This window comes from Erythrolamprus reginae, chromosome Z (assembly GCF_031021105.1).
Source record: "Erythrolamprus reginae isolate rEryReg1 chromosome Z, rEryReg1.hap1, whole genome shotgun sequence".
NCBI lineage: Eukaryota > Metazoa > Chordata > Lepidosauria > Squamata > Dipsadidae > Erythrolamprus > Erythrolamprus reginae.
Window position 1 is genome coordinate 48,187,472 of NC_091963.1, and position 12,569 is coordinate 48,200,040.

Sequence of the window (12,569 nt, forward strand, 5' to 3'; positions counted from 1 at the left end):
CTAAGGATACTAGCCAGATGAATACCTGGTAAGCAGATTCTTTTCCTTATTTTCCTTCCCCAAAACTAAGGTGCATTTTATACTTCGGTGCGTCTTATACTCCAAAAATTATGGTATTCAGAATTTTTTTGATAGTGGAGTATCAATATAGAGAATAAACACAAATAAATCATATGACTAAATACCGGGTCAAAATGACATTTGTCATAACAATTGTCTTTCTTGCAATTTGCCAATGATGATGGGATCTTTAAAAATATGATTTTAAAGTATGAAAAATTTGTTTAAGACTAAAATCTGCCAGAGAAAGTGTTTTCTCTGTGTGTTTTCCATGCAAGTTTTATTTGCATGAATTGAACTTATTAAGATTAAATAGCATCCTAAAAACGAGAATGCACTGTAAAGAGAAAACAAATCTGCTTACCTGAAAATTAACATCTTCTTTTTTAAAAATTAGTGCACGAACTTCATCAGGATCTCCATTAAATATAGCTTGGACAAGTGGTGGCTGAAATATAAAGAATAACAATATATTTTAATTTTAAGGCAGGTGTTCAAATGTAATTCTGTATTATATCATGAATAGCTAAAAACATTTAGAAAGTTATCCTAAAAGGTTATAAAATCTATCATTTAAAAAATGTCCTGCTTAAATAACTGAACTATTTTCAAAACAAAACAAAAATATACTGTATTATGGAATATACATTACATATTGCCACAGAAAAAAAAGGATAGATATCCTTACCACATTACTTTAAAAAAATGCAATAACACATTCACTTACCAACAGAAAATACAGGAAAGTTTATGAAGTTATTGTGATAAGCAAATCATTTGATGATATCATTACATATTTTGAAAAATACCTACTGAATGTGTTCTATCAGCATTACAAAATTTGCCAATAGAAAATACAGGAAAGATTACATAGTTTATTATAATAAGCAAATAAGTACAAAATATCTAAATTATCTCATGACAATTATTACATATCTCAAAAATATCTATTGTACATGTTTTATCTTCATCACAAAACAGTGCACATATGCCACAGTGAAATGAATCAATATAAATCTTAATAAAACCTTAGCTTCTATTACAAGATTAAGTACTTTAAAACTATAGGATCTATGTTTACATATTTAAGAACAGAGCATAACACGAGTTCTCAAAAAAGAATTCTCATCCAATTGGAATCCATTGAACTAGCAGATGATACTGACCCATTAAGCATTTTCTCTTTTTATTTCTAAAGAAAAAGGCGGCAATAATCCTCTTTAGAAAGTTAGAAAACACAGATTTCCATAAAATAGGAATTAGGCAGTATATATAGAATTTTGATTAAATTCTATATTTCGACAAATTTTTATATGCAAAAATATTTATATTAAGTTGATTTGAACCAAAATTATAATAAGGCACATATAAGAGAAATCCCTTACCATGCCATATTCTGAAGCTGAAGGATGTAGAGATAGATTTTCCTGTGGCAGTTTGGAAATAAATGTGGGAGAATCATCTTCCACCTCCTCCAAAACAACAATACACACTCGACTCATTTGATCATTAAAAAAGACAGCAACTTAAATTTGCAATTGCCTTGTTGTAGTGAAAACACACAGAACATAAAAGTTCTTTTCTTCTAACCCAAGTTACAAAAACGACTCCCGTGGTTTCAAATTTTTAACTCATGCAACTAATGTTTACTAATTGCCAATTCATTTAAGAAAGTATTTTCTAATGAAGTTTTCAATAAATATTTCATAAATAAAAAATTTATTCCTACTGAATTCTTATTCAGTATTGATCTTCATTCAAACAATATTAAAATATGAACTACAACAATATATATATATTGTATATCTTATACAAAATACATTGCTTTTGTTTAATTTCTACAGAAGTTTTTTCTAAACAGTATGCTCGTTGTTATAGACAACATAACACCATTCTATGCAGAAAAAGACAATTGCTCTGGCAGAGATAATCACAGCCTTCCCCAGTCCGGCAAGATCAGTTTCCAGTTAAAAGTAGTCAGATTTCTACCAGAAAAAGCACACATGACTAATCAAGTGCTTCTATTCATAATTCATTTTAATTAACAAAATTTTAATCTTCACATCTAAAATTCACAAGTAAAAATTATTGTTCTGTAGTTACTCAAAACCAGATCTTCAAGATTAATAATTTTAAAATTCCTGAAATATAGTTAGGTTACAGTACCTTCACATAACAATTCAGACAATAAGGACAATGAAATGCAAATAATAATGATAATACTCTTTGTTCAACCCAGATTCTCTAACATACAGTAACAAAGAATGCTTCACCCTATCAGGCAGAAAGCAATGCAGTACATTTGTTGTTAACCATCACCCCACTGCTCTAGCTGGTCCAAGAATGCATAAAAACAGCAAGTACAAGCACTTTAGGAAAATACTAAAGCATAAGCAATGGAATTATTGCTTTCGACTTTTCTCTCATCACTCCAATGTAGTTCATCACTCCAATGCTTCTTTTCATCACCGTGAATAGAGAGAGTTCTTATAGCTTCATTGAATCAAAAGAAAAAAGAAAAAAAAAGAGCGGGAGGCAGTAAGGAGGGGAAAAATCCGGTCCCACATATATTTCAGTCAACTTCTTTATTCAAAGATCTATGCCGATGTCACCTTAGAGGTTGCTTCAGATTAAATGCTGAATCCAAAAGCTGCTATTAATTTATGATGTTTGATGCAGTAGATATTATTGCAGGTATAGTGTCTTAAAAAGATAATTATAAAAGACACTAATAGAACATAAAGTTGCACCCACAGCAGTATTCCAATCAAGCGATCATCTAAACAGCAGGCTGCAGAACCGCAATATGAAATGCCTAGTAATGCTCACATGTTACACTTACCAAAGAACTGAGTTACTGCTCTGGATGCAACTTCCTGTGCAGAGAGAAGAAAGAGCTTTTGGGCAGTTCTCACAGAGTATCCATGCCAATTATGTATGACTAATTCAGTTCTAACATAAAAATTATGTTGGTACTTTTAACATTTTCCACTAAAAGCCACAGAAAGGCTAGTACACTGGCACAGCTGAGTAACAATATAGGGAAACAAACAATTCCAAACCCCTAACTACTTTCATCTGTTACTCTATTTTTAGAGCAGTCCTATTAACCCACTATGAGCATGAAATGTTTCTGACAGCTTTAGTTACAAAAACTAACATTGAAAAAGCTTCTAAAGAGGCAATCCATTACCGCCATGTAAGCTGCAATTTTAATATTCTTATAAATGGTAGGAAAATGGTAGGAAAATAATCCATTACACTGAATTTATATTTTAGTTTCAATGTGTTCAATGGTAGCATTGATCTGAATGATTGATATCATTCAAAACAGATATACTGTGCTCAAAGCACTAGAAACAGATTAATTATAAAACACGTTGATGCTTATTAAATAATTCTAATAATAGATTTCTATCCTTTACTGAAAGAAAACATAGATGTCAACTTTGGAAGTAATGACTCTGGTCATATTACCTTTTCTCCCTTTCCACTGAAATTAAAAATTGTCATTAATTTCAAAATAGAGTAGTCTGCTGCAATGTTTGCTACGACCAGGATTCACAATCCTAATTACGGTAGTTATTTTGCTACAGACTTGTTGCTGTTTAGTTGTGAAGGTGTGCCCGACCTATCATGACTCCGTGAACAACATTCCTCCAGGCCTTCCTGTCCTCCACCATTCCCCAGAGTCCATTTAAGCTCACACTAATTGCTTCAGTGACTCCATCCCACCACCTTATTCTCTGTCGTCTTTCTTCTTTTGCCCTCAATCTTTCCCAGCATTAGGCTCTTCTCCAGTGAGTCTGTAGTGCTACAGCCTAGAATTTCCAATTTCAATCATTCAAACTAATACTTTGTACCCCAAAGTATCCCTTTAAAAATATTGTTAGATAATCAAACATTTATGAGATTGGGTTGGAATGTTCATAAATCAAAATAAAGAAAGGAATTAGCAAAATAAAACCAAAAAAAATCCATGTGTAATTGGAATTTCTTGAGCTATACAGGAAATAGGCATTGATTGCTTACCTGAATGCCTCTTCTCGTATGCTGAGTGGGTACAGCAGTCCCGTGGGTTGCTCGCTGTCCAATCCGCATAGGACTGAGCCTGTCTTTAAAAAGATTGCTGGATCCACCCATTCCCCAGAATTTGCAAATCCGTAGATTTAGGCTCGAAAAGTGGGACTCAAACAGTGCTCTACTCTCATAGATAAGAAGGACAAAAGGCACAACCATAGTCAGAAGTACATAGGGAGGGAAGTGACTGCTGTACCTGCTCAACGTACGAAAAGAGGCCTATTCTCCGTACTGAAAGAACGGGTCCAGCAGTCACGTGGGACATACCCAATAGATGTGTCCCTAGGGAGGGATTAGTTGGCTATCATGAGAGATAACGAATTGCAGGACTCTTCTGCCGAAGGCAGCATCCGCTGAAGCGCAAGAGTTGATTTTACAGTGCCTTATGAATGAGTTGGGAGAGGCCCATGTGACCGCCTTGCAGACTTCTTCCAAAGGGGCTTGAATTGTCTAAGCTGCTGTTGTAGCTGCACTTCTTGTAGAGTGTGCTGTGATGCCTCGCGGAACATTGAGGGATGCTGACTCGTAAGCTTTGGAGATTGTCCCTCGGATCCAACGGCCTAATACAGTAGATGAGACCTTGGCCCCCAGAGACTTGAGGTGGAAGGCTATGAATAAGGCTGGTTCGTTAGATATAAATCCGCAGAGCTCTAGTGAGATCCAAAGTGTGCCATCTGACATGGTGGTTTTGGTTTGAGCAGAAGGAAGGCAATACAATGTCCTGGGATCTGTGGAACATGGAACTGACCTTTGATAGAAAGTGGGGTTCAATCGAAGGACTACTTATAAGTCCTGGCGAATGGAAAGAGCTGCTAGCTCAGAAATGCGTCTGGCAGAGGTGATTGCCACCAGATAGGCTACCTTGTACGACAAGTGTCTGAAGGAAGCAGAACTTAGCGGTTCGTATGGTGCCTGAGTAAGAGAGTGCAGTACTGGAGGTAAGTCCCAGGATCTATGGACAGTGGGAGGCCTGAGGTTTGAGAGACCTCATAACAGCTTTTGTATTTCAGGGAAACTATGTAGTGGTTGTCTTCGGGGTCCAGCCAAGACTGAGGATAAGGCTGCTTGGTGCCGCCGTGTAGTGTTGGCTGAGAGACCTAGATGAAAGCCTTTAATGAGGAAGGACACAATCGGGTTCATAAGGTGAAAATAGTTCAGAAGAAGAGGCAAAAAAATCTTAAAGCCCATCAACTACATATTGGGTCGCTGCAAAAACTTTATTGAAGTCCTGTTGGTCCCTTAGATCATCAGGGGGAATATGCTGCTGGAGCTGTTGAAGCCATAAAAGCATAGCTCTAGAAAATAAAAATGCTGCTGCTGCACTCTTAATAGCCCAGGTATCCGCGAAGAAACATCTTTTGAGCATTTGCTCTAAGCGCTTGTCTTCGGGTTTTAATACCTCCTCTGCTTCACCAGGCATAGCAGCCGCAGAATGTATAGTCTTTACCGGTTCATCAGCTTTAGGACAGACAAGAAGGTCTTCATAAGATGGAGAAAGCTTATATAGTTTCTTGTCTTTTAGTTGGGGGATTGAAGCCAAAGGCTGGGTGGTCCCACTACTTAAGCAGAGCATCTTTAAATAATTTGGGCATTGGGATGACCTCATTGTCCTCCTGTTCCTCCATGAAGTATGGTAGATTTTCTTCAGGAGGATCTGTGGAAGGAACAGATTGTTTATCTTGCCCGGCTAAGCCTGTGGAAACTCTTGCCTTGAATAGAAGACATTTGAAGAGCTGAGATGGAAAAAAATCGCAGCCAGGGTTGGAATTTTGATTTGAGATTCCTCATCTTCTGACAGGCAATGGAACAGGTCATCTTTATCCTCTATGTCCATATCGTCGTTCTCATCCTGAGAAGGATCCGAATCCTCATTAATTGGAATTCTGTAGGATGAGAGAGAACTCACGAGCCGAGGGGCGCGTGGAAGGGGACGAGAGTGAGAAGGCACATTGATAGCAGAGAGCTTGGAATCAATGGCTTTAGATAAGGAAGAAAACATAGATTGAAACTCTGGAGGCAGGTTAGTAATGGTAGCAGGTAGAGATAGAGATTCCCTGAAGGCCTGGAATGGATCTGGCTCGGGGGGATCTTCCATAATGTCTGGCTCCTCTAGACCTAAGCCCCATAAGTTAGGTTAGGGTCTGTTTAGGTTTGGCTCATCCAGAGAAAGCACAGGGACCACAGAGGGAAGCAGGTTAGAAGCCTCTGGGGGGCTAATGTGCACTTGGGCCTGCACCTTTAAACGTTTAGCCGATTTTTCATGTATTCTCTGCAGAGCTTGGTCCCTTCTCTTCTCAGCCCTGGTGGGTCTAGCCATTGTAGGGGCCCCTGAGGAAGAGGAGGAAGAGGCCTGGAGGATATTATCAATTTCATCGCCAGTAGGCCTAACCTCTTTGGGGCCTTTAGATGTGCCTCTCTTGGGAAACAAACTACAGGGATAAGACTTGAGCCAAAATTTGGTGGGAGAAGCTTCTAGGGCAACATTCCCAAGAGGAAGGGGGCCGTGCTCCTAGGCCCAGGAGCGTCTGCAACTCACAGTCAATCTGGTCGATACCAGAGTTCATGCCAGGGAGTGCAGAGGGGCAGACCTCGCTAACCTTAAACAAAGTAAACCAAGGCACACTGGTTTGGAGGCCTAGCCAGGGAGAAAGGGCCTTGAATTTGGCATCAATGTTTTTTTCTAAAATGCCCTGCTCGCGCTGCTGCCGGATTGTAGTTTTCCTTAAATCTAATCGGCCAGGAGGTTTACCGGCAAGCTAAAAATTGTTCCAAAAAGGGCTTTTTTTCCTCCTGTGGTGTGGGACTGTTAGCAAGCTTCCCTTGATTATCCCCCAGACTTTAGCCTTCCCTCCGTTTGCAAAATTGTCGGAGCGGTTTATTTTGGGCAAAGGCCCTCAGCGCCCAGTAATTTTTCGGCACTTGCGGATCACCCACGCACATCCCGCCTGGCGCCATTAAGTCCCGGGGGCAGGCTAGCACGGAAGGATGAGCCTTCCCTCGCCTCCAGATTGCCTTTAGCTAAGGCAGCAGCTAAAAGGGAGGAAGAAAGGGCTTTTTTAAAAAAAAAATCTGAAATACAGACGTCTGACAAATTGGCAAGAAAGGAAAGAGAGAAGATAGCAGTATCAGCAAGGTTGAATCACACGTCCTGCCTTGTTGAAGAATGAGCAAAACAGCAGAGTGGTTGAAAGACTGGAAGCTTTTATAATATGGGTTCAGTCTTGTTTGGTTGACGGACGGGGTCAACCCACGCTGACTGCTGTCTCCCCCCTGTGTGAAAAATGAATCAATACAATTCACCTTCAATTTCTAAATATAATTCAAGCTTACATGTCCCTTCTCAGCAAATACCAGCATGTTCTGATTTTCCTGTTTTTAATCGGCATGCCGACTGTGTTAGATGAGTGGCTGTATAAATAATATAAATAAATAAATATCACAGGTAAACCAGAACATTACTCACTTTTTAAATGTGTTGATGGCTCAGGCATTCTGGATATTACACATATTTAGAAACCACTAAGTGCTCAGCTTAATCACTTACAATTATGATACAAGTTCTACTAAATACTGATTTAATATTTAAAGTATAAAGATATTTCAATAACTAATTATTTCTATTTCTTGCATTAAGCTTCTAAAACATACTGATAGAAAAAAAATATACATGCACACATCGGGGTCTTAATTCTATTTGGTTTCTGCTAACTCTTCCATTGTTCTCATATAACTGTTATATCCTATTTATCCTATTTATATTGAAGCTGCCCTTCAACTCACCTATTACCTTGTTTAGGTTTGTTTCATTGTCTCTATTTATGACATACAATTTTGACTGCTTTGATCTATTTAATCCTAATTTCCCCTGCCACTTTTTTCAAACATCTAAGGTCCCCTTCAAAGGGCCTATTAATTTATCTAAATCACTTTTATTCCACGTTGTAAATATTAACGCTCTATTTCTTATCACATTAAACTCTTTTTCCAATTTAAGCCATTTATTTTCAGATATTTGCAGCTCCATGTCTTTCAATTTTGAACTCTAAACAATTCTAAGATAGGGCTGCCCCATCCTCCATCTTTCTTTATTCTTCATTCATTCATTCATTCATTCATTCATTCATTCATTCATTCATTCATTCATTGTTTTTTATTTATTTATTTATTATTCATTATTCTTGGCTTTTTATCTTCTTCTACCCCATAATTTAACCTTCTGTCCCATTTCTTTAATTTTGCCCAAGATAAAACACCTGAAACAGATACATTATTTTTGGAATTATCATTTTTAATGCCCTTACTTTTGCCATTTTTCTTAATCCTTTCTCTTTCCAACTTTTCATCTGTTTTATCATTTTCCTCCATATCTGTCTGTAATTAACCTCAACTGTTTTCTCCGGATTCCTTAATAACCATACTCCCAAATATTTCAATCCAGACTCATTCCTAATTTGTATCTGTTCTCTTGGACCTGTATTTAAACATATAATCTCTGATTTTACCATATTAACTGATAACCCCGATTGCTGTTTAAATTCTTGTAATATACTCTTTACTCCTTTAATCATTTCTATTGGAGTCTGAGTCAATATACTTGCATCAACTGCAAATAAGTTTAATTTTATTTCTAATTCTCCAATTTTATATCCTTCCCAATTATTATCCTGTCTTATTGTGTTGACTAGCATCTCTATTGCCATTACAAATGACATTGCAGATAGTGGACAGCCCTGCTTAGTCCCATTTTGAATTTTAAAGCTGTGCGTTCTTTATCCATTCACTCTTATATATACTAGTACACTAATCTATGCTAATACACTTATATATACTATACACTAATCTACCCAATATATAGTTCAGGGGCCAAAAAATTCCAGAATTTAATTTGCATTCATCAGTTCCTCCCAATGCTGTATAGCTGAGGAAAAAATAAACCTCTAAAATGTCTCCCATTTAAATACATACATTTCAGCAAATTCCTCTAGCTTGGTGGTAGGGAAAGAAAATCAGGAACACATCTTTATGGTTAAAATACGTTGCTAGGGTTACAAAATGTTTATCTAGATCAATTATGGCTACTTGACACCCCCCCCCCCAAAAAAAAAATCCCTTGAGTGTATCAGTATGACTACTTGGAAATTGTTACCAATACCTTATATATATTTCAGGAATACCCACTACTAAAACTATTTGGAAAGAGTGGAAAATAACATTATTCTGAAGCATGGGAAAACATAGTCATTACAACAATTTAAAATGTTCAGCAATGACTCACATTAGCAATGACTCAGAACAAGTTTTTTTTAAAGTAATATATATTAATAAATGAGCTAGTATATATAACATTTATAGCTTAGAATATAACTATGTAATAAAATAGTATTAGTATGCATACAATATGCAACTAAATCACACTGTAATCTCTGTGTGTTTACTTAAAATAAAGCCAATGTTCTCAATAAATCTACTATTAAGAATATAATAATCTTTTTTACACATACCTATCTGAAAATAATTTCAGAATATGTATTCTTACAGTTCAAGTAATTTGATTGTATATTATGTTGGAAAATTTCCTCTCTTTTTTGACTAATAAAGGAGAGAAGGAAGGCTATATTATTTGCACATTTACTAACTCAGAGCTTTGGCAACTGATTCATGTTTATGATGGTGCACGGGCGCACACACAAAACAACCCCCCGCGCAGTCTTTTCCAAGGCTGTGCAGATGAGTCGGGCGTAGGAGTTGGCAGAGGGAGCAACAAGGAAAGTGCGAGGAAATCTTCCGCTGGCAAAGGTTTTTCCTCCTCCGAACGTCGTGTGTGTATGCGCGTGCGAGCTCCCCATTCCACTGCCAGCCTGCCATGCGCCTGGGGGGGAGGCTGAATGCGGAGTTTCTCCCAGCAACCGCAACTGGGAGGTTCGGCACCACCCCATCCACAGCAGGCAGTGACGGGGATGGCCGCGGCTCCCTTTCCTTCTCTCACTGCCTGTATCTACCACCGGCGCCTCACTGTGGGTTCCTCGGGTGGGAGTTGCCACTTCCCTCCGGGCAGCCCAGCCATGCGACCATAGAAAGCGCAGAGGTTATTGCCGCCACCTCAGCCTCCACTCAGGGAGCCACCGTAGTTGCCGCGCCTTTTCCTCTCGCTCAGCTCGACCATGGTGGTTCCCTAAGTGGAGGCAGTGGCAATAACCTGGCTTCGCTGAGTCCAGGCAGTGAGGACATTGGCAGATAGGGGCGTGGGGGATGGGTGCTGCTGCTACCGGTAGGAAGGAGCCAGCCAACCAGCCGAGAGTGAGTGCCTGAAAGGACTTGGGCAGCGGTCAGCAGTGAACCACCGGCCTCCAGTCAAGAAAGGCTGCCGCTGCTGACCACCACCCAACTCCCCCTGATCCCATGCAACGTTCGGTGTAGCCCGGGATTTGCAGCTGAGAAAGCCTGCTGCTGCTGACTGCCACCATTTTCGGCTTCACGGGGATGGAAGCTCACGAATTCCAAGCTGGCGGCCTCTCCTCCAAAAGGCTGAAAAGCGGCTTGGGTGAGAGAGCTGTGGCAGGGGCCGGGAGAGGCGGCAGCTACTGAATGCCATCCTTTTTCGCTTTGCAGGGAAGGAAGCTCATAAATTCCAAACCTGGCGCCCTCTCCTCCGAATGCCAGGCACCCTGCTAATCCCCGGGGCCGAGCCGCCGGCCTCCAATTGATAAAGGCTGCCGCCGTCGCTGCAAACCACTGCCCAACTTTCTCCACCCCCTGCCAAATCAGTATGCCGAGTAGGCCAGGAAGGCGGAACCCACCAGGGGCAGTGATTGTAGGTCTCCCGTCCCCGCTCTCATGTCCTTCCCTGCCCTAAGTAAGGCATGGGATTTTGAAGCACCACGAACGACCTTGCAGCCCTCTCTGACAAGACACAATTTGGAGCCGAATAGATTCGCCTGGGACCTTTTTCCAACCTTCTTTTGAGATGCTGGACTGGCGTGCGTTCACGTACTTCATCCACTCATGTTGGAAGTAACATCCCTTTAGCCCTTATAAGTTCGGCAGGCAGGAGAAGTGGCTCATCATTCCTCAGCTGAAAGGGCGGGCAAGTCACTGGCAGGCATTTTGAGGCAATCTTGCCAGCTGGGAGATGAGCTGCTGCTTTCCTTCGCCTGGGAATCCCTCTTTCTCCCCCCACCCATGCGCCCATGGCAAGAAAATTGGCACCTTTGCAATAGTGGCGAATAATTGGCAAGACTATTTTAGAGGTGGCTGATCGATTACTAAGAATTTCGGAATTCCACGAAGCAGTTCGAGGGAGGGGGGATAATTTATTGTGCCCACCTGTGCCGTATTCCGCCTTTTTAAACTGAGGTACAAATGTTAAATTTAGATCTAAATGCCATCAGAAATATGGCTCCCCAAATCAATACAAACTGTGGAAACTTTTGTATCTCATTTGGAAACCAAGGACCCAGAGTATGGAGGAAGACTGGAGAGACACAAACAGCAAGGTACTTGAAGTCCAGTGTGAAGTTTCCACAGTCTGTGCTGATTTGGGAGCCATATCATCTGCTGGCGTTGGTCCACTGTGCCTCATTAAGTCCAGGATTAATGCAGCCATCTACCAGAGATTTTGGAGCACCTCATGCTTCCTTCCACAGACGACCTTCATTTTCCAACAGGACGTGGCACCTGCCTACTAAAACCTGGTTCAATGACCATGGTATTAATGTGCTTGATGGCCAGCAAACTTGTCTGACCTGACCCCCACAGAGAATCTATGGGGCATTGCCAAGAGAAAGATGAGAGACATAAAACTGAACAATACAGAAGAGCTGAAGCTATTAAGGCACCCTGGTCTTCCATAACACCATAGCAATGCCACAGGCTCATAGCTTCCATGCCACACTGTACTGAGGCAGAAATTGCTGCAAAAGGTGTCCAAACTACGTACTGAGTACATAAGCATGCTTACACGTTTCAGAGGTCCGATAATGTTCTATGTACAATCCTTGTTTTATTACCATATTTTTTGGAATATAACACACACCAAAGCATAAGATGCTCATTAATTTTGTGGGAGGAAAATGGGGGGGGGGGGGAGAATCCTTTCTGGTCAGCTTCAGTGCATTATTCTATCTCCTGATTAGGGCTTTTAAAAAATCTTATTTGGAGAGAGTAACAATGAAAGAGCTTGCAAGCTGGTAAGAGCTGGGAACATCATTAGCACCTAGTTAGGGCTGGAAGGAAACATTCTGAGCAAGTAGAGCAATGAAAAATAGCCTGCAAAGACTTAGGGCTTGGAAATATTCTTCGTAGAGAAAAACAATGAAAGAGCCTGCAAAGTAAGAGCTGGGAAGATCGTTAACAGCTAGTTAGGGGTGAAAAAAATAGCTACATTCAGAGTACAAGATGAACCCAAATTTTTAGCCTCTTTTAGGGAGGAA

The 12,569-nt window shown here is 40.1% G+C and overlaps 1 protein-coding gene across 7 annotated transcripts in view; it reads right to left on the reverse strand.

Moving 5' to 3' along the window:
- ANKRD28 (ankyrin repeat domain 28) overlaps window positions 1-12,569 on the reverse strand; it is a 120,060-nt gene that overhangs the window by 82,430 nt on the left and 25,061 nt on the right. For 3 of the 7 annotated variants that reach the window (XM_070727726.1, XM_070727723.1, XM_070727719.1), the window contains exons 1-2: window positions 1,446-1,562; window positions 425-508 (exon numbers count right to left, since the gene is read on the reverse strand). In XM_070727726.1, the coding sequence (XP_070583827.1) occupies window positions 425-508; window positions 1,446-1,562 (201 nt within the window). Of the gene's footprint in view, window positions 1-424; window positions 509-992; window positions 1,008-1,445; window positions 1,563-12,569 lie in introns of those variants that run through there. The other 4 variants (XM_070727725.1, XM_070727722.1, XM_070727720.1 and 1 more) reach the window with 3 other exon arrangements.